At 39.7% G+C, this 25,464-nt stretch overlaps 1 protein-coding gene across 1 annotated transcript in view; it reads left to right on the top strand.

Annotated features, from left to right (window-relative positions):
- The window catches only part of cdh13 (cadherin 13, H-cadherin (heart)), a 925,252-nt gene that overhangs the window by 199,844 nt on the left and 699,944 nt on the right, over window positions 1-25,464 (top strand). Inside the window, exon 2 of the mRNA XM_060923723.1 lies at window positions 10,664-10,784. Coding sequence (XP_060779706.1) covers window positions 10,664-10,784 — 121 coding nt within the window. The remainder of the gene's footprint in view (window positions 1-10,663; window positions 10,785-25,464) is intronic.

Genomic DNA, 25,464 nt, shown 5'->3' with positions numbered 1-25,464 from the left:
GAGCTAGCACCCAGGGTTTCCTGTATGCCGTCACTTTCTTTTCTTTCCTACTTTTATCCCCTTACAGTAGGATTAAGGCTAGATGGTGTGACATGAAATTTAGGCAGATTGTGACAGTAGGATTAGAGCACAGTAGACATGATAGCACTTTACTTCATGCTGCCTTAGATAAGAGGGATGGGATGGGTCTTCTTGATCCTGCAGGTTTACTGGGGAGAAATAAAATAGGCAAGCGTTCAAATCCAGTCATTAACAGACACAGGATTCCTTATGAATGATTTTTACAGCTTTGGAAACAAATGAATAAATGTTCACTTAGCAACCTAATTACCATAGTGGACAGGCCCCATTTTCACCCAGTTTTAATATGCAACCTCATTTAAATCATTGATATATCATGATATCAGTATTTATGAGTTCAGACTGTGAAGGAGATTGAACTCGGTTTCCCCTTGGCGAGACGAAGACAAGACTCCAGCCTCTCAGGAGAAGCTGGTAAATCTCATAACCTGGCTATATATTAGCTGAGCCTTGTAAAGCATAATATCCTCTCCTCTCCTCTTCTCTGGATATCTCTCATTCTTTCATCCTTGCTTCTATGTGGATATTTGTTTTTCTCTTATTTGTCTGCTGCCTTGTTATTGTCTCATTCCCTTTCACTCAAACTGTCTAACTATCCTATTTTCTCTGTGTTTTACTCTGCTTCTTAAGGCATTGGTTCCAGCTATAAGGGCATGCCTGAATCAAAGACGTCTTGTAAAAGAGAATTAAAATGTATCTGTGTAGGACAGCAGGGAGCATTTTGCAATTTTCTCACTTCGGTCCCAGTACCAGTCAGTCTCCTTGACTGTGCTTAATATGGATCTCACACTGAACTGAATTATTACAAATGAATGAAGTCAACTGCAGTCAGGTTCATGACGATAAAATGGTCACCAGCTTTTAAATACATCAGTTCCTGCATGTAGACAGGAAAAGGCAGAAGAAAGAAGAAGAAGAAGAAGAAAAGGGTGTGCTTGTTGGAGAGGTGCTATGCCCATGGCTGGGGATGGATGTTGAATGGAGGAGGTTCCCTCTGTCTGGATGCTGTTCTCCACATGAGTATACTCACAGCTGAGAAGAAGGCAGGTCTTTAAAATGCACGGACACTCTTCCCTTCTTCTGACACTTCAAACAAGTGCACATATCTCTCTGGGTCTCTGGCTCTGTGTAACAACATATCAACTAAGGCTTTTTCACACTCATCTATCTCTATTCTCTCTTTTCACTATCACCTACTCATAATCTTTTTTCTTTCTGTGACTCCTCCAGGGCTCATTTCTGTAGAGGTGATGCTGCCTGTATTTAAAACATGTCGATTATGCCACAGCATTGTTGAATTCTTGATTCTGATTGGTCAGGTCATCGACTGTCAAAAACATGGACAGCATCTCATCTCATCTCATTGTCTCTAGCCGCTTTATCCTGTTCTACAGGGTCGCAGGCGAGCTGGAGCCTATCCCAGCTGACTACGGGCGAAAGACAGGGTACACCCTGGACAAGTCGCCAGGTCATCACAGGGCTGACACATAGACACAGACAACCATTCACACTCACATTCACACCTACGGTCAATTTAGAGTCACCAGTTAACCTAACCTGCATGTCTTTGGACTGTGGGGGAAACCGGAGCACCCGGAGGAAACCCACGCAGACACGGGGAGAACATGCAAACTCCGCACAGAAAGGCCCTCGCCGGCCACGGGGCCTCGAACCCGGACCTTCTTGCTGTGAGGCGACAGTGCTAACCACTACACCACCGTGCTGCCCCATGGACAGCATATCGTTTCTAAAAAGTGAAGCCAACACAGGTCTAGCATCTCTGCTAGCTGGCCACAGTACAGTTTTTAGCATCGCACATCCCAAGAAGAAGTAGAAGAAGAAGACTTTATTCATCACATGTACACTCAAGCACAGCAAAATTCCTTCTCTGCATTTAACCCATCTGAAGCAGTGAACACCAGGCTTGTAGAACTTGAGTCCAGGAATCGGACTCGAGTCCGACTTGTGCCCTAATTTTAAGGACTCATGACTCGGACTCAGACTCGTGCATTAACTGCATTCGGACTCATAAGTTGGAGACGAGGACTCGAATTTTTTCTTTATTTTTTTTTAACATGCCACAATAATTTGGCATATTTATATCTACATTAATTTTTATACTAATTTTGTGCAAGAGAATACACATTCACATGTTTATATGTCATGTTCAGGAACAAACTAACGTTAATGGCGCTAAATTCCTGGAGAGAAGCCCCTAGGATTGTCCACTTTGCTTACACAGACTTCTCGTGCAGTGGGGAAAAATGCACTGCTATGTGTTCCATATGTAGAAGAACTATTTAGGAGATGATGGGTACAACCTCGAACTTTGTCATTTGGCAAGACTCCACCCAGAGAAGTAAGTGACACGCTGTGTTCATTGCCTTGTTGATAGCGGGGCTTGCTTGCTGAGTGATGAACTAGCGAGTGTTAACCCTCTCTCCTCATGTTATTTGCCCTGTTGATAGCGTGGCGTGCTGAGCGATGAACAAGCTTTTTATCTGTAGCCTTTTAACTAAAAGGCAAGCAGTAACGTTAGTCCAACACAGTAGCAGAGACACTTTCACATAAAGGCAGTAACCTTTAGTAGTAGGTTTCTGTAGTCTTGTTCTCCAACTCGACTCAGATCAATAGTGGACTGGATTCAGTCTCAACTCGAAATTTTCTTTAATGACCTGGACTCGGACTCAAGGTTTACTGACTCGACTACAACACTGGTGAACACACGCATGCGCGCACAAGTGAGCAATGAGCACACACACACACACACACACATACATACATACAGCTATGCTACAGCACCCAGGGAGCAGTTGGAGGTTAGATGCCTTGCTCAAGGGCACTTCAGCCATGATACAGAGGGAGGGGAAAGTGCTGCTCATTCACTCAACTCCCCTCTCATTTTTCCTGCCGGTCCTGGGAATCAAACCAACAACCTTTTGGGCCCAAGGCTGCTTCTCTAACCATCAGGCCATGGCTGCCCTCCTAGTGTGTTTCAGTGATAAAACAGCTTTTTTTTTTTCCCCATGTCACATTTCTCATCTAAACTGTCTTTCTATTTACAATGTCTAATGTGAACATTTCCCTGTGCTTCCCTGTCTGGACAGTTTTTTATTTTCCCCCAGAAATGGGTTTTTAAATCCTTATTCTACGATATCATATGAAGGCGTGGCTCCACTTGGGAATGAACTGATTGACAGCCTTGGCTATAAGAGACTGGCTGCAGCGCCTGCTTCGTGCCTTGTCTATTCATTTCATATAAATTACCGTTCAAAAGTTTGGGGTCACTTTGAAATGTCCTTATTTTTGAAAGAAAAGCACTGTTCTGTTCAATGAAGATCACTTTAAACTAATCAGAAATCCACTCTATACATTGCTAATGTGGTAAATGACTATTCTAGCTGCAAATGTCTGGTTTTTGGTGCAATATCTCCATAGGTGTATAGAGGCCCATTTCCAGCAACTCTCACTCCAGTGTTCTAATGGTACAATGTGTTTGCTCATTGCCTCAGAAGGCTAATGGATGATTAGAAAACCCTTGTACAATCATGTTAGCACAGCTGAAAACAGTTGAGCTCTTTAGAGAAGCTATAAAACTGACCTTCCTTTGAGCAGATTGAGTTTCTGGAGCATCACATTTGTGGGGTCGATTAAATGCTCAAAATGGCCAGAAAAATGTCTCGACTCTATTTTCTATTCATTTTACAACTTATGGTGGTAAATAAAAGTGTGACTTTTCATGGAAAACACAAAATTGTCTGGGTGACCCCAAACTTTTGAACGGTAGTGTACCTACTGACATATTTTAACTTTTTTGGACACATGCACGAATACAAACTGTTTTTTGTAACAGCACGGCTCAGCAATAGTCTTGGCTCAAATCGCAAGTTTATATTAATGCTCTTGTTCTATGTTATTGTTGCCATAGTAACAGCTCATTCACAGGTTGTGATGGATGATAAAAGTAATCTAAGGCTAATACTAAACAGATTAATAAAAATGTCTTGTTATTTAACCCTTTGGTGCCAGACCCTTTACAGTAAATATCATTCCTGCAGGAATGATGATGTAATGCTTGCTATGATAAAATAAAAATACACTGAAAACTAACAAAAAAAAAATGTCTTACAATACTTATTTAAAATGGTATATAGCATGATGGGTATCCTGAAGTCCAACCTCAAGCTATTTTTGTTAGAATAGGCATTGGTGAAAATAGGGGAATTTTGGGCAGGCACCAGAGGAATGTCTCAGGTGTCAGTGCATTCAGGATTTCAATGACTTCTTTGCCATAGTGTCTTATAAACATGAAGAGAGAGACTGATGAGGGAATAATAATTTATATCTGTTATAAAGTAAATGATAACAGGAGCTCCTTGTCTTCTGGACATTCCACAATATTAGATGCAACTTGGACTCGATCAAAATTCTGATGTATCATTAATTAATAACTTAAAAGCTGTAAGTTAGAAAAGATTTAAGAATTAAACATGGAATAATCAGCTGTAACTCCGCTCTGCATCAGGCCATGTCACACTACCCCATCACTGATTAATTTCCTATAACAGCACATCCCAAAATGTTTTATTCCTAACATAATGAATGCGTTCTTCATGAAGGATATTGTGGTCTTCCCATAGCCATGTCATTATAAGGATAAATATGTCGTTCATTACACAGTAAACTTATTAATGTCAGAGTGGTTTTATGGTTGCGTTCTGCTTTTCCCTGCTTTGCTTTTTCCATTAACTCGCCTCATGTTTAATACTGATTACTGTCCTTCACTGATTGATGCTAATGTAAATACCAACGCTCATCCGCCTAAGATGAAATGAAGGTCCTCTCATTCTCTTTGTATTTTTCTCTCTCATTCACACACACACACACACACACACACACACACACACGTTTGTCTCACTATCCTTGTGAGGACCTTCCATTGACATACTTATTATTGTAGTTAATTAATGCTGTGTCTGCACCTAAACCTAACCCGAACCTTAACCTCAGTAATGAAAAGGAAACTTTTTTCTTTTCTTTTTTAAATAAAAAACACAACAAGAGCAATTTCCTTGTGGGGACCATCCAAATGTCCCCATAAGGTTGAAATTGTCAGATTTTACTATCCTTGTGGGGACATTTGGTTATCAGTAATATTATAAACACACACACACACACACACACACACACACACACACACACACACACACACAAATGTTTGTCTCACTATCCTTGTGAGGACCTTCCATTGACATAATTCTTATTGCAGTTAATTAATGCTGTGCCTGCACCTAAACCTAACCTGAACCTTAACCTCAATAATGAAAAGGAAACTTTTTGGCTATTTTATTTTTCCATTTTTATTTATTTATTTATTTTTTAAACATAACAAGAGCAATTTCCTTGTGGGGACCATCCAAATGTCCCCACAAGGTTGAAATTGTCAGATTTTATTATCCTTGTGGGGACATTTGGTCATCAGTAATATATAAACACACACACACACACACACACACACACACACACACACACACACAATGACTCTCTCAAAGATTGTCCACATTGCAAAAACTCAAATAGTTCCTATCCTTCTACTGGCTCCAACCCTGTAATCTATTGCTGTTCTTTCTTTTCCTTTCTCACATGTGCAAGACTTTGTCTCAGTTCTACCACTGCTTGTTGTTTTGATTGTGTTTATATCAGATTCACAGCAGTGATATCATCCTCGACATCTTTTTTTTTTGGTTCCCTCTGTGATAATAGTGAAATGCCATTCGAGATATCTTCCCATCAGCCCTGTTCTACTGAGACAGAACCATGACTCTTTCTCCAGGATGGAACTCAACATTGGCTTGGCTTAGATTGTTTGTTTGTTTGTTTGTTTTTTTTAGAGTAGTAAAAATGCATTGCAGTTTAGTTTAATAGAGTTGATATACTGATGGAGGAGCATTATGGAGCAGTAATGTTGCCATCTCACAGCTCCAGGGTCTCTGCTTTGATCCACATTAACACTAGGAAGTGTAGCTTGGTGCAGCAAATTATTTACAGTCCTGCATTTAATCATCATTTCACCGTTGAGTGAACAGTCGCATACCTGAGGAGTCATTTGGCATTTGTTTGCCCAGGGACCAAGAACAAGTGTGAAGCGTGTTTTTACAAGTGTGCTGAGTCGCGACATACAGTTAGAGCTATAAATAGTGCAAGCCACTGATTGGTCACATGTAATTGATATTTTTATATATACAGAGTACTGTGCAAAAGTCTTAGGCACCCTATTTTTTTTCTTTTCATACAAACTTTGTTATAGATTTCTATTTTATGACGTCTACGGTACATTATCGAGTCAGTACAAAAACATTTTAGAGTCCAAACATTCGTTTTCCAGCACAAAATTAAATGTTACAGGAAAAAAAAAAGGTTGTGAGCAGCATATTACATAAGAGAGCACTTTTCAGATTAAAAAAGAAAACATAATGAAGGCTACTGGGTGCAAAATGAAGAAGCGAGTGTGACAGTCAACGTGTCCAGAAGAACTGTGGCTGGTTCTGTAAGATGCTCAGTAAAACCTACAGCTCATTTCCGCATAAAACTGCACTCACTGGACCTGAGACTGCAATTTATTATTTTTTTTAAAGGAAAGGGTCGTCTCACACCTAATGTTGACTTTCTTTCATTCTGGCTGACTGCTGTTTATAGTATTTTTTTTTTATTGTTGAAACATTTCATTTCATTATTTTCAAGCCATTTTTGGTCGACCGCATTTCTTTCATGTGCCTAAGACTTTTGCACAGGGATGTGTATATAATTTGTCCTGATAGACTCACGTTTTTACCTGAACAGCAATCTTTAATAGAAGGCAGGTTTCCATTGCAGTTTTGCGCAAAACAGTGATTTTAAAAATAATAAATAAAAGTGAAATAGTGATTAAAAAAAGTTGACAAAACACAATTGTGAATGGTCTGTGTTTCCGCTGGGAGATGTTATGTGAATAAAGCTGGGGTTTTTTTTCCTCTCGCTCTAATCATTCCAATTAAACATGGTGATGGATCACCAAGACCTGATAAGAGTTGGTACAGTGAGTTCGGTTGCATCCATGTGACTTAAATGAGAAAAATATATTTGTATTTCAATTTTATGAAACATTGCTTTTTGATTTGTCTGCAAAAAAAAAACATCTTACGCTAGTGTAACTTTTTTTTCAATGTTTGAAAGGTTTTATTTATTTATTTATTTTAAATTTGCATGTCTCCAGTTGGGGCGGCACGGTGGTGTAGTGGTTAGCACTGTTGCCTCACAGCAAGAAGGTCCGGGTTTGAGCCCCGTGGCCGGCGAGAGCCTTTCTGTGTGGAGTTTTCAATTTGTCCGCATGGGTTTCCCCCACAGTCCAAAGACATGCAGGTTAGGTTAACTGGTGACTCTAAATTGACCATAGGTGTGAATGTGAGTGTGAATGGTTGTCTGTGTCTATGTGTCAGCCCTGTGATGACCTGGCGACTTGTCCAGGGTGTACCCCGCCTTTCGCCCGTAGTCAGCTGGGATAGGCTCCAGCTTGCCTGCGACCCTGTAGGACAGGATAAAGCGGCTAGAGATAATAAGATGAGATGTCTCCAGTCCCATTTTTTTGTTCACAATTTAATGAAAACCTGCTTCATGGTTCAGTTGTCCTTTCAGAAACATCACAATTTTAACTTACAGTTCAAATGTTCAGATTTGTTGTATTTCTTTTCTTGTCCTTGATTCCTAGCTCAATTTTACATTTCTTACCCTTGATCCACATAAAATACACTTTAAATTTACAAGGCTGAGTCCCACATGGCTTCATTCATCATTTACTCAATACACTGTAGCAAAATAGTGCCCTACACAATACCTAGGGCACTGTACACTTGCCATTTAAAATTCAGTCCCCTAAATTTGTGCAACTCCTTTCTTTCTTCGTTGTATTCTGACATTGTCTCAAAGTTTGCACTTGAAAATACCACTTGTTCCTAAGCTAGCTCATAATGTAAGGAAGACATGAGGCGGTGACATGCATATTTTCCTACACATACCGTACCTGTCACTAGTACCTCTAGGGAAACTTCTACTTCTCTAGGTAGCGTAATGTGATGGCACTGATCCTGGAGCTGGATACAGATACTGGTTTTAGGTTTGTTATCAAGTCATTCTGCATTGCTTTTCTAGATACAAAAACAACGCTTGTGTTTGTCCAGTCTGGTCTCTTTTAGTATTGTCTCGACTCTGTCCTCCCTACTATTCCTCTAGCTTCCTTCCATATGCTTCTACTAATTAAGAGCGAGACACAGCAGCTGTGTGTGAGCCAGCCTGGTAATGCGCATGAATCTGGCAGCTGGCTGCCCACATGTGCCCACATGTGCCCCTCTGCCTCTTCTGAAGTTCGGTTCAGAATTTCTGCAAATCAAGCTAGCATTATGATAAATTGGACCAATCTTTTAATTGCCTGAACATTTGACTTGATACCAGCAAAATAAATAAATAAAACGCCCTAGTACCTAGCCCTAAATACAGAAAATCTTTAATAGGCATCACAGTAAGATCACAATTAAAAAAAAAAAAAAAGAAGAGTATTTTTTCTCTTTTCTTTTTTTTTGTTATTCCATTTTATTTGCACAAGTCACAATTGTGTACAAATTGACATGATTTCCATTGATGCAAGTAGCTTTGTTATTAATTTTAATCATAAATTATTAGTACAGGGAGGAAGAAGGGTGGGACGAGCACTAGGGTTTTTTGCACATATTTTTATTTACTTTGTTTATTTTCTATTTTGTTGGTACAGGCAAATATGTTTAATTACTTGTGTTCAGGAGTATGTGATTTAAAAATAGTAAATACAAATAATAATAACAATGAAGATAAATAAATAAACACACACACACACAGGAAGTAAATAGTATTGTAGCGCGGACAATGCGTGGGTGGAGCACAGAGGACGGCAGGACAACGTTTGGAGGTAGTAACTGCGTATTTTATTAATAAACTTTTCAGTTTAAAAGAACTCGCAGCACACAGACACACTCTCAGCCTCCACTCCCGGGTCGCGCTCCCTCTGCTCTCTCTCAGCCTCTTAAAATAGGGAGCGGTTTACTGGGAAAACACACACAAAACACAGGTTAATTACCGTCAGGTGTAGCGAATCTGCCACTCACCTTCCCCGGCTCCACCCTCCTGTCACAGACCGATGCTTGACCACGCCCCCGCTGCCACAAGTATTATTAATTAATTGGAAAAGGGGTAGGATTAAATAAGCTAATGCTTCTTCCTACTCCTTTTCAGACATGTTAAGTTAATATTGTTTCCATTGTTTTTAATTGAATTAAGTGTTATTTGTTCTTTTGTTTTTGTTTTTTGTGTTTGCTTTTTTTCCTAGTCTGTTTTGTACTACTTTGACATGTCTGAAATAAAGCCTTCATTCATTCATTCATTCATTCATTCATTTAGTTTAGTTATATTCTTTTTCACTGCAGGCTTGGTTTATGGTACAAATAAATTGGTAGCTGACAGACCATTTTATTGGTATTGTAAATAATAATAATAATAATAATAATAATAATCGAACAGCTTTCAAAAGCAATTTCCAATCCAAGGTTGTCATGTGTGCAATTCTACAAACCAGCCCTTATAAAGAGAGTAATGGTTCTTAGATTCTTATATGCAGCCATGCTTGTATCATTGTCAGAGCAAATTTGTGCTTCTTCCTGTCGAAAAATGGTGATTGATAGAAGACCAAAATAGGTGTGAAGGAGTAATAATGGTAGCTGGCGCAAAAGAGGGAGTGACAATAAGATGGACAGATATGTTCTCCATGTCTGCAGGGCTCACAAACCCTCTGCTAATTTCAACCTTCAAGCTTTATCCTGACTTTGAGCACAAAGCAGTTACTTCCACTGGCTTAAAAAAAAGAACAAAAAAAAATAGGAAAAAAAAGATGATTACCATTATCTTTTAATGGGGAATAGCTCTTTGCTGAGAGGCAGACAACCACAAATTACTATAATTGATCCATTCAACTTTCTGCAGAAAGCCAGTGTTCTTGTTTTTTGTTTAAAAAAAAATATATGCAGTGCATTGCAAGGAGTGCAGAAAAATGAACTTGGTAATTAATTTTAATTACAACACCCTACACTGACCCACTAATGGTTAGTTTAAGTCTTAAAGCATTATGTGGGGAAAGCATTTACGGTACGCTTCAAATTTCATTGCAAAGTAAGATGTGTGTTGAACAGATTGGTAATTCTCAGGAAAGTCTTCAGTTCTTCTTCTCACTCAGTGCATGAGTTAGGTGGACTATAAAGACATACGGTCTGATTGATTTGTGGAAGAAAATGCCATCTATGTGCTTAATTTACCATGAGAATAACTCATTAAGAAAGCCCCTGTGAATATGATCAGCCTACAGTTTGAAATTAAGCTAAGGAGATAAATTACAGGATAAATTTTTGGCATAAGTTATTTTAGAGCTAATTAGTGTGTGTAGACGGTAATCACGAGCAACACAGCAACCCATGGGACTGGGCAGACAAGCAAAGTATTTATATACGCTGTTATTTTCCCCCCCTAGATTGTGTGCACTGCAGCTCAAGAGGAGGCAGAGGAGATAGCATGCTCACCTGGCTTTCAGGTGAAGAAGTACCATGTGGAGTATGACGGAGGCTTTCTGAAAGATCAACCTCTCCTACAAGGTAGGGAATGCATTTGAATTTTACAGACTGTTAAATAAGGTATGAGATTAAAATCCTAAAATGAATCCTAACACAACTTCTAATTCCAGTCTGTGGTTATGTTTATTTGGCAAATATTCTTTTTTTTTTTGGATAAATTCATTCATTGTGATTGAAGATTCCTCTTTATATGCAGCCTAAACTGAACACTTTGTACACAGTCTGCATTTACATTCGCATTACGGTACTTGTATCTGATTTATAAGAGAACTGAAGTCATTTTTAAACTTGCTTTATTTCTTAATTAATGTGTTATTCAATTACATTTTCGGTTTTAGTAACCTTATATCGTGACTCGTATCGGCAACTAACTGCAATTAAATATTATACTTATCGGCCTATTCGGTTTTTAGCCGTGTTGAATTTAGTTCGTTTGGTCGACGGCAGGTGTCACTTATCCGCGCGATCTTCACGAGACGTGTGTGAGACTTCGAAACGTGAAGTGTCAGCCAGGTGTCAGTGCCGCCATTTTGAAAACTGTTTTCCAAACGAAATATTGCACAAAAACGAGTTTAAATGACGATTACTGCCTACTTTTTTCAAACTTTCCTGATTGCTATCAAAACAAACAAAACTTCTGGCTTGGTTGCATCAGCATTCGAAAGAGGGCGTGTGCGTCTTTTGACAACGTTGGCAGATGTCGGTCACTTTGATTTCTGCTGTATGCTTTACTTCCGTCCTACGATGTCTCACACAGGTCTCAGCGAATCTCGTTTACGGCCATTGCTTTTATGGACTGATATATTACAGAGCATATTTCAGACACTCATAACATGCTATAGCAGTGACAAAATAGCGATCAAAAATGCATTCCTATATTTAATGAGATAAACAGAATTTTGATAATAAAAAATTTGATATGTCAACAGTTCTTGACATAATATGGATTACTACAGTTGTGGAATAGGGCTATTTACTTTATTTTTATTATTTACCATGTATTGTTTTATCTCAAACACATTAAGAAGGCAAGAAATTGCACTAATTACCTTTTGACGAGGCACCTGTTAATTGAAAAGCATTCCAGGTGACGACCTCATGAAGCTGGTTAAGATAACGCCAATAGTGTACAAAGTGTCATCGAGGTAAACGCTGGCTACTTTGAAGAATCTAAAATATGAGACATTTAAATAATATTGGCTGGCTTTTTTCGTGGTATATCAGATATATTCCATTCAGCTAGCATGATATTGAACTCGTCTTCGACTTGTTCTATTCCCTTCTAGCAGATTCCATTCATTTGGTTTGATAGCATGCAATATTGTTAGCATATCGCTTATCCTACATGTATTACATCACTCTACCTAATGGAAAATGAGCATTGAATATGGTTTACGATATTGCATGGTTGTCAACTCGTCTTTGACTTGTTCAATATCATGCTAGCTGAATGGAATATGTCTGATATACCACAAAAAAAGCCAGCCAATATTATTATTATTATTATTATACATACACACTCCTTTCGGGTGTTCACCACGTCTTTCTCTTTCCAAATTCTCTCAAAATCTTCCGTATTGAACAAAGCAAACCTGTCGGCCATGTTTGTTTACAAATTGTCGCAGTTGTTCACTAGCATGGAAGTTTTCCGTCTCCAGTGTGTGACATCATGTTGTCTTGACAACCATGCAGTATCGTAAACTATATTCAACACTCATTCTCCATTGGGTAGAGTGATGTAATACACGTAGGATAAGCGATATGCTAACAATATTGCATGCTATCAAACCAAATGAATGGAACCCGCTAGAAGGGAATAGAATACATGTTTTTATTCTATCAAAAAAGTGTCCTGTATGCATAATTTGTATTGTTTAACACTATTTTTACCACATAATTCTGTATCTGTACCGTATGTTATTTCATAGTTTTAATGTCTTCAGTATTGTTCTACAATGTAGGAAATAGTCCAAATACAGAAAAAACTATGAATGAATAGGGGTGTCCAAACTTTTGAATGGTACTGTATATGTAAAACTTTACCATAACAAAATTGAGTGTGTGTGTGTGTGTGTGTGTACTGTATGTGTGTGTCCATTGAGCACATTTAGTTTTTTAATCATGCTGCCCATCTTGTTAGCAAGTTTTAAATTATTTCTGCCACAGCAAAACATCATCCAGGTGTGATTTCTTTTTAATTTCCCCCATTTTTCTCCCAAATTCGGTCACTTGCTAATTTCCACCCACCAGCCAGCTCCCTCATGTCTTCCAACAGGCTAACACATTAATTCTCTGAAACATGTGAAGCCAAAACAACCACATCATTTCAAACTGCATTGCAAACACACTTGTAGGAAACACTACACTTTTCCGCTCATGTGAGCCAACAGATGTCCATGATTTGCTTGTGTCACTGTGATTGATAGGGAAGAAAGAGTATGCTATCCCTTACTTTTAGAAATCATAGGCAATTTTGCCCTCTTGTTTCTGGCCACAGATGGTGATGGCATTGTCAGGATCTGATCTCATGATAAGGTTAATACCTTTCGGTTTCTTGTTCCTCAGGAGCCCCAGGTGTGATTATTAAATGGACATAGAGTAGAAGAGTTTGTTTACACCTTAACGTTATACAGCATTTCATGTTGGATCGTCAGGATTATGGATGTTCTCCTTGTTGAAAATGCATCAGTAAACCGACTTTACTCATCATCTGATATTACCAATGTTCAAGACCTTAAAGTGCCATTCCACCATTGGATGTATTCTTTGGCATAAAATACAATATATTTTATGACAACATGACTAGACAGAGAAATCTTCTCATCTCATCTCATTATCTCGAGCCGCTTTATCCTTCTACAGGGTCGCAGGCAAGCTGGAGCCTATCCCAGCTGACTACGGGCGAAAGGCGGGGTACACCCTGAACAAGTCGCCAGGTCATCACAGGGCTGACACATAGACACAGACAACCATTCACACTCACATTCACACCTACGGTCAATTTAGAGTCACCAGTTAACCTAACCTGCATGTCTTTGGACTGTGGGGGAAACCGGAGCACCCGGAGGAAACCCACGCGGACACGGGGAGAACATGCAAACTCAACACAGAAAGGCCCTCGCCGGCCCCGGGGCTCGAACCCAGGACCTTCTTGCTGTGAGGCGACAGCGCTAACCACTACACCACCGTGCCGCCCCAGAGAAATCTTTTAGCTTCAAAATGATATATCAAACATAATTGTTTGACAACGACAAGTATATTAATTTTGTGACCAAAGTCACCTACCCTTTTAATTTCCGCGCGGTAGTGAAACGTGATGTCATCGGCAGGTTCCCCTTCTTGTGTACCACGTGTCAGTCTATTTTTAGACCAGGAAACCCCCAAAGTGAGAGAGTCATTTCTCCTCATATATGGGGGCCAAAAAAATTGCGAAAAATTGAGTTAATCTTTCAGTTAGCTAGATTTATTGGTATTAGCTAGATTTATTGGTATTATTTTTATCGCATTCTATCCGCCATTGCTGATAATATGTGCCACGTCACACGTCACGTGGTACACAAGAAGGGGAACCTGCCGATGATATCACGCGCGGAAATTAAAAGGGTAGGTGACTTTGGTCGCAAAATTAATATACTTGTCGTTGTCAAAAAATTATGTTTGATATATCATTTTGAAGCTAAAATATTTCTCTATCTAGTAATACCATTTATATATGTTGTCAAAATATATTGTATTTTATGCCAAAGAATACATCCAATGGTGGAATGGCACTTTAAGAAATATAATGTTTTTACACCTCCCCTTTCTCCTTACAGAGTTTTAACAACTTTAACCCATCCAACATCACAATCAATAAAACTTAACTCAGTTAAAACGAGGTACACATTAAAGCTAGATGGCCTTTTAATTTCATAAAATCAGTGAAATTTAATTCCCTTTGAAATTTTGTTATTGTGATACTGTACATGCTTATTTCTGTAATATTCTGTCTCACAAAATATTAGGCCATTCTGTGGCTGGGAAGTTATTTAATTCGAGGGGATTCTCTAGCAAATAATGTGTGCTCGCTTCGCGTAGTCAAGCAGACAGAAGAAGTCCATCCCTGTGTCCGAAATCACTCACTCGTTCACTACTCCCTACATAGGGAATTACTATATAGAAGACTACGTAGTGAGCTCATTGGAAAAAATGAAAAACACTTCGGACACTACTCCATCGCGCTGGTATTTACATCATTACTGTTGCACAATTAAAACATGCTATATCAGATGGGTTTTCAAAATAATAAATATATGCATGTATTTTTGTGATAAATACATATTATACTGAGCGTATTTCCCACATTAATCAATACAAAGTACCTGCATCTTTCAGTTCTTTTAAATCAAGGCTGAATACTTTCTTCTTTGCCGCTGCCTTTTATTAAATCAAATTTGAGACTTTTAACTTGATTTCTTTCAGCGTGAATGCAATGCATGATGGGATATATTGCTTGATTAGTGACCATTGGTTGTACACTACTTTTCGTGATGCATTGTGAGATACTTTGAGTGCACTATATAGGATGTAAATAATCTTCACTATCGTTTCGGACAGCAGTACAAAATGGCGTCCCCACTATATAGTGCCCTATATAGTGAGTAGGGAGTGATTTCGGACACAGGCCATGTGTGCATGTGCAAGTTCACTTTCTTCTTCTTTTGGGTTTTACGGCAGCTGGCATCCACAGTGTGGTATTATTGCATTGCATTACATCTTACAAAAAAATGCCCAGGCCATTCTGTGGCTGGGAAGTTATTTAATTTGAGGGGGTTCCCGAGCAAATTATGTGCATGAAATCGCTCGCTTTGCGCAGTCAAACAGACAGAAGAAGTCCGTGTGCGCATGCGTACGCTTACCTTCATCACCGTCTTCTTCATCTTTTGGGTTATACGGCAGCTGGCATCCACAGTGTTGCATTACTGCCATCTACAGGTTTACCTTGACTGTGCACTGACAGTTACATCATTCTGTCACTAAATGAACAGCTGATCACACCGAGGTGCTCGCTGACCGCCGATATTTATTAGTTTGGTCCTGCGTTTCCTTTCCTTCGCAATATAACGTCTTTTCTTCTCATTTTCTGTTACTGTAGTTGGTCTTTCACGTTTCATCTGCACACTCACGTCCTCCATTTTTCTCTCCTGTTTCAAATTTGTATCCCACAATGCCTTGCGTGAACGGGGAAAGCCCACCATGTGATGCATGACGTAGTATCTTGAATTGGGTCATGGTGAAACAGGAAAAAATAGCGGAGAGTTTAGGGCCACGTGGCTCTAAATTCATTAATTGTTCTATTTAAAAAAAAAAACTGATAAAATTTGAAGTCTGTGATCCAAATTCAGTAGCTTTTGGTCCACTAAACAAAAATCATTGGGTGTCAGGGAAAATTTTTTATGACCTAAACTTGAAAAATCTGAAAGGCAGTCTACCTTTAAGTGTGTGTTTTAAATGATGTTTTCTTGCACAAGGATTGCACAGTAACCCAAACACACATGCACAGAACACACCCACAAATTCCAATAGTGTAAGAAATCAGACCCAAATGTAAAGATGAGTATTATTCTTTTTTTTAAATTTATTGTTAAAAGAACATCACCCCATTTTTCATTCGGATAGTATAGACATTTCATTCGTACCTTTAAGTACTCCAGCTGAAGTGTATAGATGGATGTTTTTTATTCTGCTTGAACTCTCAGTAGGCTATTAACAGATTATTCGGCTGCATTTAAACGTAGCTTGTGTTTGAATGAATATTCTTCTTGGGTCTTCGCGAAAGGTGACTGTGTGTGGGCTGTTTTTTTTCAGCTCCTATCTTTTGTGATTCACGTTTTTCCATGTTAAAAAACAAACCCAGAAAATATTCTAGCGCTCATAAATTACTCTGTTTGATTTTTCTGACGTTTACAAAGGCTTACATGGAGTCTCACGCAGCATCTGCTGAAGGGAATTTCCTTCTCTTTGACAAAATCTCCCGAGAATCAGACATATCCGTCAGTATCGTATGAGGAGTTTACACTTGCCCCAATGCTTTCATATTTTGCGTGCCTCACACTCTTCATGACTAATTCTCCACGTTTTAAGGTCGCGACATGTTTCATGATTGAACAGCTCTTACCTATAGAGCAAAGTGAGAAGTAAAGATAAGGAATGAGCAGTGTTAAATGCATGTAAATTAAACATATGATTACATATAAACAGGAGATTTTAGAAACGCCTTGAGCACCAATTAGCACAACTGAAGAATAAATAAAAGCCAACTGTAGTATTGCTGCATGTTAATTGCAGTTAATACTCATTCTTTTCCTCAGAATTGATTTGAGAATGATATGACTGGTCAGCATGCACAGGCTCCCTCATGGCAGTTTCTTTGTGAAGCCACACTACTTGCTCCCCACTGTGGAACAGTTTGTGTGTCAGAGTTGTCACAACTCAGTGGGCTGCAGCTCCTCTGAGATTCACTGTAATGTCTACGAACACATTCTAAGCTCCTCTGGGATCTGGGGTAATGTCTTGCTGGCATTGAATTGGTTTCCCAGTGGGAAACGAGCTTTCCTGCCAGACTTTCTTTCTCCTCTTCAAAAAATTCACAGTTACGTCAACAGGTTGCACAACAAGGTAGAGAAGAATGGCTCTCCAGTGTCAGCCAAAAGGGAAGGCAACTGTTTACCTGATCTTTTATGTGGGTGTTTGTATTCACAGTGTATTGTTGATTTCTGTGTTGATTTTTAAGTAATTAAAGGCAGCATGTTGTTGTTGTTGTTGTTGTTGCTTTAGTTCTAAATATGGGCTGAAATGTCGTCATTGCGCCCTTGAATTTCTGTATGCTATCAAATGATGGGCAGTAATGGCTCAGTGGTTAAGGCTCTGGGCACAAGGTTGGGGGTTCATGCTCCAGCATCACCAAGCTGCCATTTTTGATCAAAGCCTTTGGCTTGACCCTGCGCTCTGTACTTTCACACTGACATATGGACCTTCCCCAAACTGTTGCCAGAATGTCTTTGTATGCTGTAGCATTCATCGGAACTAAGGGGCCCAAACCAGTTCCAACATGACAGCTGTGGACAACTGTGGACATCTGTGGACAAAGTGAGATCCATAAAGATAAGGTTTGCCATGTTTGTGTGGAAGACCTCCAGCAGCCTTGACCTCAACCCCATTGAACACGTTTGGGATGAACTGGAATGCTGACTGAACGTCAGGCCTTCTCACCCAACATCACTGCCTGACCTCGCTAATGCTCTTGTCACCAGATGATCACAAATCCCCACAGCCATGCTCCAAAATCTAGTGGAAAGCCTCCCCAGAAGAGTGAAGGTTATTATAACAATAACAAGAGATGGAATAAATCTGGGATGAGCTGCTCAACAAATATGCATGGGTCTAATTAGTCATGTCCACATACTTTTGGGCATATAATGCAGTTGCCAAGAATGTATGCAATTTTGAATAATATAATATAATATAATATAATATAATATAATATAATATAATATAATATAATATAATATAATATAATATATAGTGCTGTCAAAGTTAACGCGATAATAACGCGTTAACGCGATCTCAATTTAACGCGATTTAAAAAAATAGTGCCGTTAATGCAAATTCTAATTTGGCCCTGCGAGTCACCCATAGTTCCTGTTGAGGCTTGTCGCGCGCTGCTTCAATAAGTGTGAGTGATGGAGAAAGGCACAGACATATAAACATAGACGTCATCCTCGCCGCCATATTGGATGGGGCAAAGTGGAGATTCTTCAACCGTCTCTGGTATAGCGTCTAGACAGTAGCCGAGAATAAAGATGCCTCATTCATGTGCTGCGTTTAACTGTACCAACAGGTTTACCGTCCAAACGAGATCACATGGGATTACCTTTCACAGGCGAGACTGGAAAAATACTTTTCAATACTGTTCCTTCAGTCTTCAGTTTCCCAGCTCATCTCCACCGGGGAGGTGTAGAGTTATAAGCAGTGAGAATTAGATAATACAGTGCCACACTATGATGAACGTTTTTATTTTTGTTATCTGTTTTTTTTCTTCTTTTATGGCAAATACTTCTCTTCAAAAGAAACTAATGAAGAGTAAAATAAAACATTTTTTTATTTTCACAGTGATATGCACTTTATTTTTCATCCCTTGGTTTTCTCATCTAATATGGAAGTTATGGATGTCAGTGGCTGTAACAAGACGTGTTGTGCTCTGCAATAAAAAACAAAACAAAACAAATGGTACAAAGCAAGCCCATTCACTTTTTTATGCTGATAAGAGAATTACAATGGTTTTTCATGTGACAAAAATGTGCGATTAAATTGCGATTAATCGCGAGTTAACTATGACAGTCGCGACATTAATCGCGATTAAATATTTTAATCGCTTGACAGCACTAATAATATAATGTGGCTGTAATGCTGTAACATTACTGCGGTTTCTAATAACTTGGCAACTGATGCTTGCAAAAAGTCGATTACTAAAGAGGTCAATGTCGGAGTAGTATCAGACATCAGTAAATACACAGAGCTCTGATATTCGTATAATACCAAAAGTGGAAAATGTGGGCTCATGCAACTATACCAGATGCTTCTGCTATCATTACATCAAAATAAAATAAATAAATAAATAAAATCAGCTATGGGTGTTGTAATGAGGCTTGGCATAAAGTGGAGTTACTTGGTATCACCACAAGGTTGATTATTATACCGCATCAATTTGCCAATGATGAAAATTTTCATTAATTAAAGAACGACAGGTCAAGCTGTTACTACAGATATAATCATGTATTTGAATGGACGCAATAATATAAACATTGCTGGTGCCATTGACAGTACTAATCAGCGCTTATTGACTAATCAGAATCTAGAATTCACCATCGGTATGGCATAATATGTGTATTTGATGGACAATAAGTAATAGAGCAGTTCTTACTTGGACTTTTTTTTTCTTTTTTTTACTGTGTTTGATTGGGAGAAACAGTGTGTCATTTTGTCATCTTGGAACTCATTGATTCATACACCTTGAGGAAATACCCACTGGCGATCTCCCCCGAGAACGACATATCTTCAAGGGATTTTTTTTCTATATGCATTCGCACCATCAGCAGGACCGTTGAAGTGATGTAAGTCAGCTGATGGTTGCTATAACGATGTCACTAGTTTGTTGTTTTAATATGAAGGGCAGCACGGTGGTGAAGTGGTTAGCACTGTCCCCTCACAGCAAGAAGGTTCTGGGTTTGAGCCCAGGCAGCCAATGGGGGCCTTTTTGTGTGGAGTTTGTATGTTCTCCCCGTGTCTGTGTGGGTTTCCTCCAGGTGCTCTGTTTTCCTCCACAGTCCAAAGACATGCGGTTAGGTTAACATGGGTCAACCTTGGGCTGATGTGCCCTTGAGCAAGGTACCTAACCCCCAACTGCTCCCCGGGCGCTGTAGCACAGCTGCCCACTGCTCTGGGTATGTGTGTGTGCTCATTGCTCACTTGTGTGTGTGAATGTGTCAGATGGGTTAAATGCAGAGCACGAATTTCACTCTGCTTGAGTGTGCATGTGATAAATAAAGTCTTCTTCTTCTTAGTCTAGTCCACCAATATTCTTGTGTTGTGAAAACAGCAAACTAGCAACATTAGGTTTTAAAATTGTCCACTTTCCTCACAGCAAGAAGGTTTTTGTGTTGTGTTTGGGTCAAACGGATCATTCCACTGTGCTGTAGAATGGGGGAGACCAGGAAGTGTGACGTACTGACAGGAAATGCTTTGTTTTACGTTATAAAGAGCAAGTTTGTGGTGGAAACAGTTTGTGACTGATTAAAATATGTTGAGGTGTGGATTATTATTTTATAGAATAAGTGTTTTATTTGGCTGTTTTTTTTTCCACTAACATTAAGAGCTGCTCTCTAATGTTTTACATGGATTTTAAAAAAAAACAACAAAAAAACCCTGGTGGTTACGTGAGCGTCAGTCTTGTGCGCCACCTGAAGACGCGCCTCGGGCTGCGCGCGCACTGAGTGGACTCCAGCATGTGCGCCGTGAGCAAGTCACACCCGAGCTCAATTAAGGAACTATGTGGTTGCCTATTTAAAGACTGTGCTGATACATTTGCATCGCAAAGTATTATGTTATGCAAGTACACATTACTGAGCCTTTCTACCCGTGTTCTTGTTTTCCTGGTTTCTTGATTCTTGTGCCTGTTTCTTGTTCTTGTTTCTCGCTTAGCCTTTGATGTACTGTTTGCGCCTCGACCGACCCTTTGCTTGTTTTCACGTCTCTGATCTAGCCTGCCATTTTGGATTGTTCGCTTGTGTATAGATTGTCTCATCTCATTATCTCTAGCCGCTTTATCCTGTTCTACAGGGTCGCAGGCAAGCTGGAGCCTATCCCAGCTGACTACGGGCGAAAGGCAGGGTATACCCTGGACAAGTCGCCAGGTCATCACAGGGCTGACACATAGACACAGACAACCATTCACACTCACATTCACACCTACGGTCAATTTAGAGTCACCAGTTAACCTAACCTGCATGTCTTTGGACTGTGGAGGAAACCGGAGCACCCGGAGGAAACCCACGCGGACACGGGGAGAACATGCAAACTCCACACAGAAAGGCCCTCGCCGGCCACGGGGCTCGGACCCCGAACCTTCTTGCTGTGAGGCAACAGCGCTAACCACTACACCACCGTGCCGCCTGTATAGATTGTTTCACTGTAAATATTCTGCACTTCGTTATTAAACTGAAAACTTCTGCACTTACATCCACCTCCTTCACGTACCTGACACTGAGCTGCATAATGCACCCTGCATTGGCTCATGTGTTTGACCAAATATCTGGACCAATCAACGTGGACCTACCTCTGGACCAATCACAGTCCACTATTGTCACTCATGGTTCCTCTTGTGCTGGAAGAGTACTTACCCTGAAGTAGGAACTAAAAACAGTCTCTCAAAACAGCATTCTAAGAAGTGCAATCGTTTTCAGTTCCTGCAGTGTGGACATTCAAGAAAGGGGAACTTTCTCCAACAGTTTGAAGGACCATGGAAAAGTTTCTCAGGTCCAAAAGCGCCTGCTGAGACATAGCAGAGTTCTGCTTTAATGGGCTGTTCTGGCACCATGACATACTTCCATACACAAACACACACACACACTTAACCATCATAATGGTTATCAAGGTCATCATATGAAACAGCCTGGCTTTATAGTATTACACTATCACATTGATTTTCATGGATTAATGCGAGGAAAAAGTGTTTCATTTCCACAATGGAAATGTTCTTGCCTTGTGAATTACCATTAAGTCTTGCTGGAAACACATTCCTGGTGTCACTGGTGGTTACTTGATGCATGCAGATTTATGTAAATGCACTGCTCCTCTCTCTTTCCTGGGCCTGGCCTGCTCTGTAATTATGGAAATGGAAGTGGTTAGGAGGTGGATGTCTTTGCTGGACGGGGCATCCTGGGTTACAGATATTAATCTGTCCAACTTGTAGGAACACCCGTAGATGAAAGCTATATTGGAATAAATGCGGACAGTACAGCATGACGTTTGCAAACGTTTCAATTCCTTTTGCATAGGCTGTCCTTTGTGAGCATACGGCTGCTCGCTTACTGATAGAAAAACATATTAAATACAGCATATGGTATATACTAGTATATCCAGATACCTTGACAAATGTTATTATTTCCATATGTGACACACCTGACTTCATGAATAATAATCACGGGTGAATCGAGTGGCCGTCCTTATGAATGCTGATCAGGTTATCTGTCCTCTCTGTCAAGCCATGACCTTGTGTCACCTCTGAGTTTGTGAGCCGCATACAAACAGGATGTAGCCTAAAATAACGCTAACTGCACATTCACAGTGCTGAAGCCGTTTTCCTTTTTTCTCCTTTCAAAACCAATATACACCAGGGAATAGTACTAAATTAAAACATGATTACTTTCATGCCAGCCAACTGGATGATGCAGTCTAAATGAGAAATAAAGTTCTTCTCATTTAACCTGCCTGATAAGTGCAAGTAGTAACAGACAAGCAGCGCTGACTTTAAATTGGTCTTTTTTTTATATATATGTATTACAAAAACATTAATCAAAATCAGCAGAGTAGCAGGATTCCCAATCTGTGTGTGCTGAAGCAGTTCATCGAGGTGTGATAGTTTCCAGTGTACATCTTTCTACCGGATGTAAGTATATCTCTTCCTCACACTTTAATGAGGAGGAGAAAATTGAATTCAGTTTTATGAAAAGCCAATGAGATTGATCCTGTCGCCTCTCCAAACCACCGACCACTAATTCGACACTGGCTTCAATTTCGCACGGACATTTTCTCCCCACCAGAGAAATGTGGATATGCCCCAGATGCACACAAATGGACAGTCGTGCTCCTCCAGCTCAGGAAAATGAGAAAAGCAATCTTAGAGAGATGAGAAATTGGACAATAAAGCTTGCATGTGCCTAACTTGAGGCTTTTCATTTAGAACAAAATCTCACCACCAAAACTGAGGCAGCTATTGTACTTTTTAATTAATTGCATGGAGTGTAGTTAGTTGTAAAATATTAAGGTTTTTTTTATTTTTTTAATTTTTTGCTTAAAGCAAGTAACTGCCCTAGTCGTTGTAGCTCTGCAGCTCTGTAGGGTTGTTAGATTATGAATGCATTAGCTTAAGCAGCTTTTAGGAACAACATGTAAAATTAGGACACTACTTGCAATTTAAATGATGCATATGATTGTCGCCTTTGGTGTTATGCAGTACATTTCTGCTCATTCCTGTTCTAAAAAAACATTCTCCTCATTTACTGCTTTTTCCTCAATGTTGCATCAGACAAAATCAGGTCTATACATGTCTGTTGGAAATGATTTGTGAATCAAAATTACAATATATAAAGCCTGAGCTTAAGGGTTTTTGTTTGTTTGTTTGTTTGTTTGTTTCTGGCTGTATAATATGAAGACCCTGATTACACTGACATTATAAGTCTGTTTTACAATAGTGAAAGCACAGAGGACTGCAGAAGGTCTGACCTTGTCTGGCACTTCGCCCATTGCTTATTAACTGTATTAAGTGCATAAGACCTCTATGCTGGCATGACCACCACTCTGTGCCAACACTATATCAGACCTGACTATCATTATACCAAAGCATGTGACCTCTGACACAGCCGAATGTCTTTAAATCAACTTGATTAACAGTAGACACTTTATCGTCTGGTTTAGATTTATTTTGGGGACTTTGGGAATATGCACAAATGCAAGCAAGCATGGCAATGATGAGTCACAGTGATGCATATTCATTACCAGAAATGCATTTGATAGAGGAAAGGAACCTTCAGGACTTTGTCATTTAATAAAACAGCTGTTTTACTGGCTGTAAAATTAAAACATGGACTGATTTTGTCATGCTCAATGAAACAAATCGTATCATTTTGGAGAAACTTCTGGAGTAAGTTCCATCATTGAGGCATATTATAATTCATATAAACATATGAATATGTGGATAGAACAAAACAGTTTCTCTCTCTCTCTCTCTCTCTCTATCTATCTATCTATATATATATATATATATATATATATATATATATATATATATATATATATATATAGAGAGAGAGAGAGAGAGAGAGAGAGAGAGAGAGAGAGAGAGACAGAGAGAGAAAGCGTGGAGTAATTGTTTTATTCTATCCACATTCACTGGATTTTGAAAAACAGAGTATTTTTATTTTAATTTTTTGCAAATTCAATTAATAAAAACTTTATATAAAACATCCGACAAAATCATTTACACTTAGAATGTAAATAAACCGGTATAATGACAGTAGCAATTTGTGAAAAATGCTATAATAATAATTCTTGAAAAATAAAAAAAAGATACATTCTTACCAGGGCGTGTGGTGTAGTGGTTAGCGCTGTCGCCTCACAGCAAGAAGGTCCGGGTTCGAGCCCCGTGGCCGGCGAGGGCCTTTCTGTGCAGAGTTTGCATGTTCTCCCCGTGTCCGCGTGGGTTTCCTCCGGGTGCTCCGGTTTCCCCCACAGTCCAAAGACATGCAGGTTAGGTTAACTGGTGACTCTAAATTGACTGTAGGTGTGAATGGTTGTCTGTGTCTATGTGTCAGCCCTGTGATGACCTGGCGAGTTGTCCAGGGTGTACCCCGCCTTTTGCCCGTAGTCAGCTGGGATAGGCTCCAGCTTGCCTGCGACCCTGTAGAACAGGATAAAGCGGCTAGAGATAATGAGATGAGATGAGATGATTCAGCATGCCACATAACACACCATGAAAATGTTGCAATAATTCAGTGGAGTTCAGCAATTCTAATGACATTTAGAATTCAAGCCAATGTACTTGTAACCATAATATGCATAAGAACATCGACTGGTGCACCATTGACAGCACCCTGGCTGGGCACATTACGGCCTGGTGTGGGAGCAGCTCTCAGCAAGAACATCTAGAGCATGGTCCAAGCTGCAGAGCATATCACCAGGTCCAAATTGCCAACCATACAGGACCTTTACACTCAGAGGAGGGGCAGGAAGGCCCTAAGGATCATCAAGGATCCCAGCCACCTCACCCATGGACTGTTTACACTTCTACCTTCCAACAGGAGGCACCAGAGCATCCAGACCAGAACCAGCAGGCTCAGAGACCGTTTCTATCCTCAAGCCATCAGGGTACTGAACTCCGTCATTA

The sequence above is a fragment of the Neoarius graeffei genome, chromosome 6, assembly GCF_027579695.1.
Source record: "Neoarius graeffei isolate fNeoGra1 chromosome 6, fNeoGra1.pri, whole genome shotgun sequence".
NCBI classification, from domain to species: domain Eukaryota; kingdom Metazoa; phylum Chordata; class Actinopteri; order Siluriformes; family Ariidae; genus Neoarius; species Neoarius graeffei.
The sequence above is the reverse complement of the archived record's forward strand: the minus strand, read 5'-3'. Positions and strand labels throughout refer to the sequence as shown.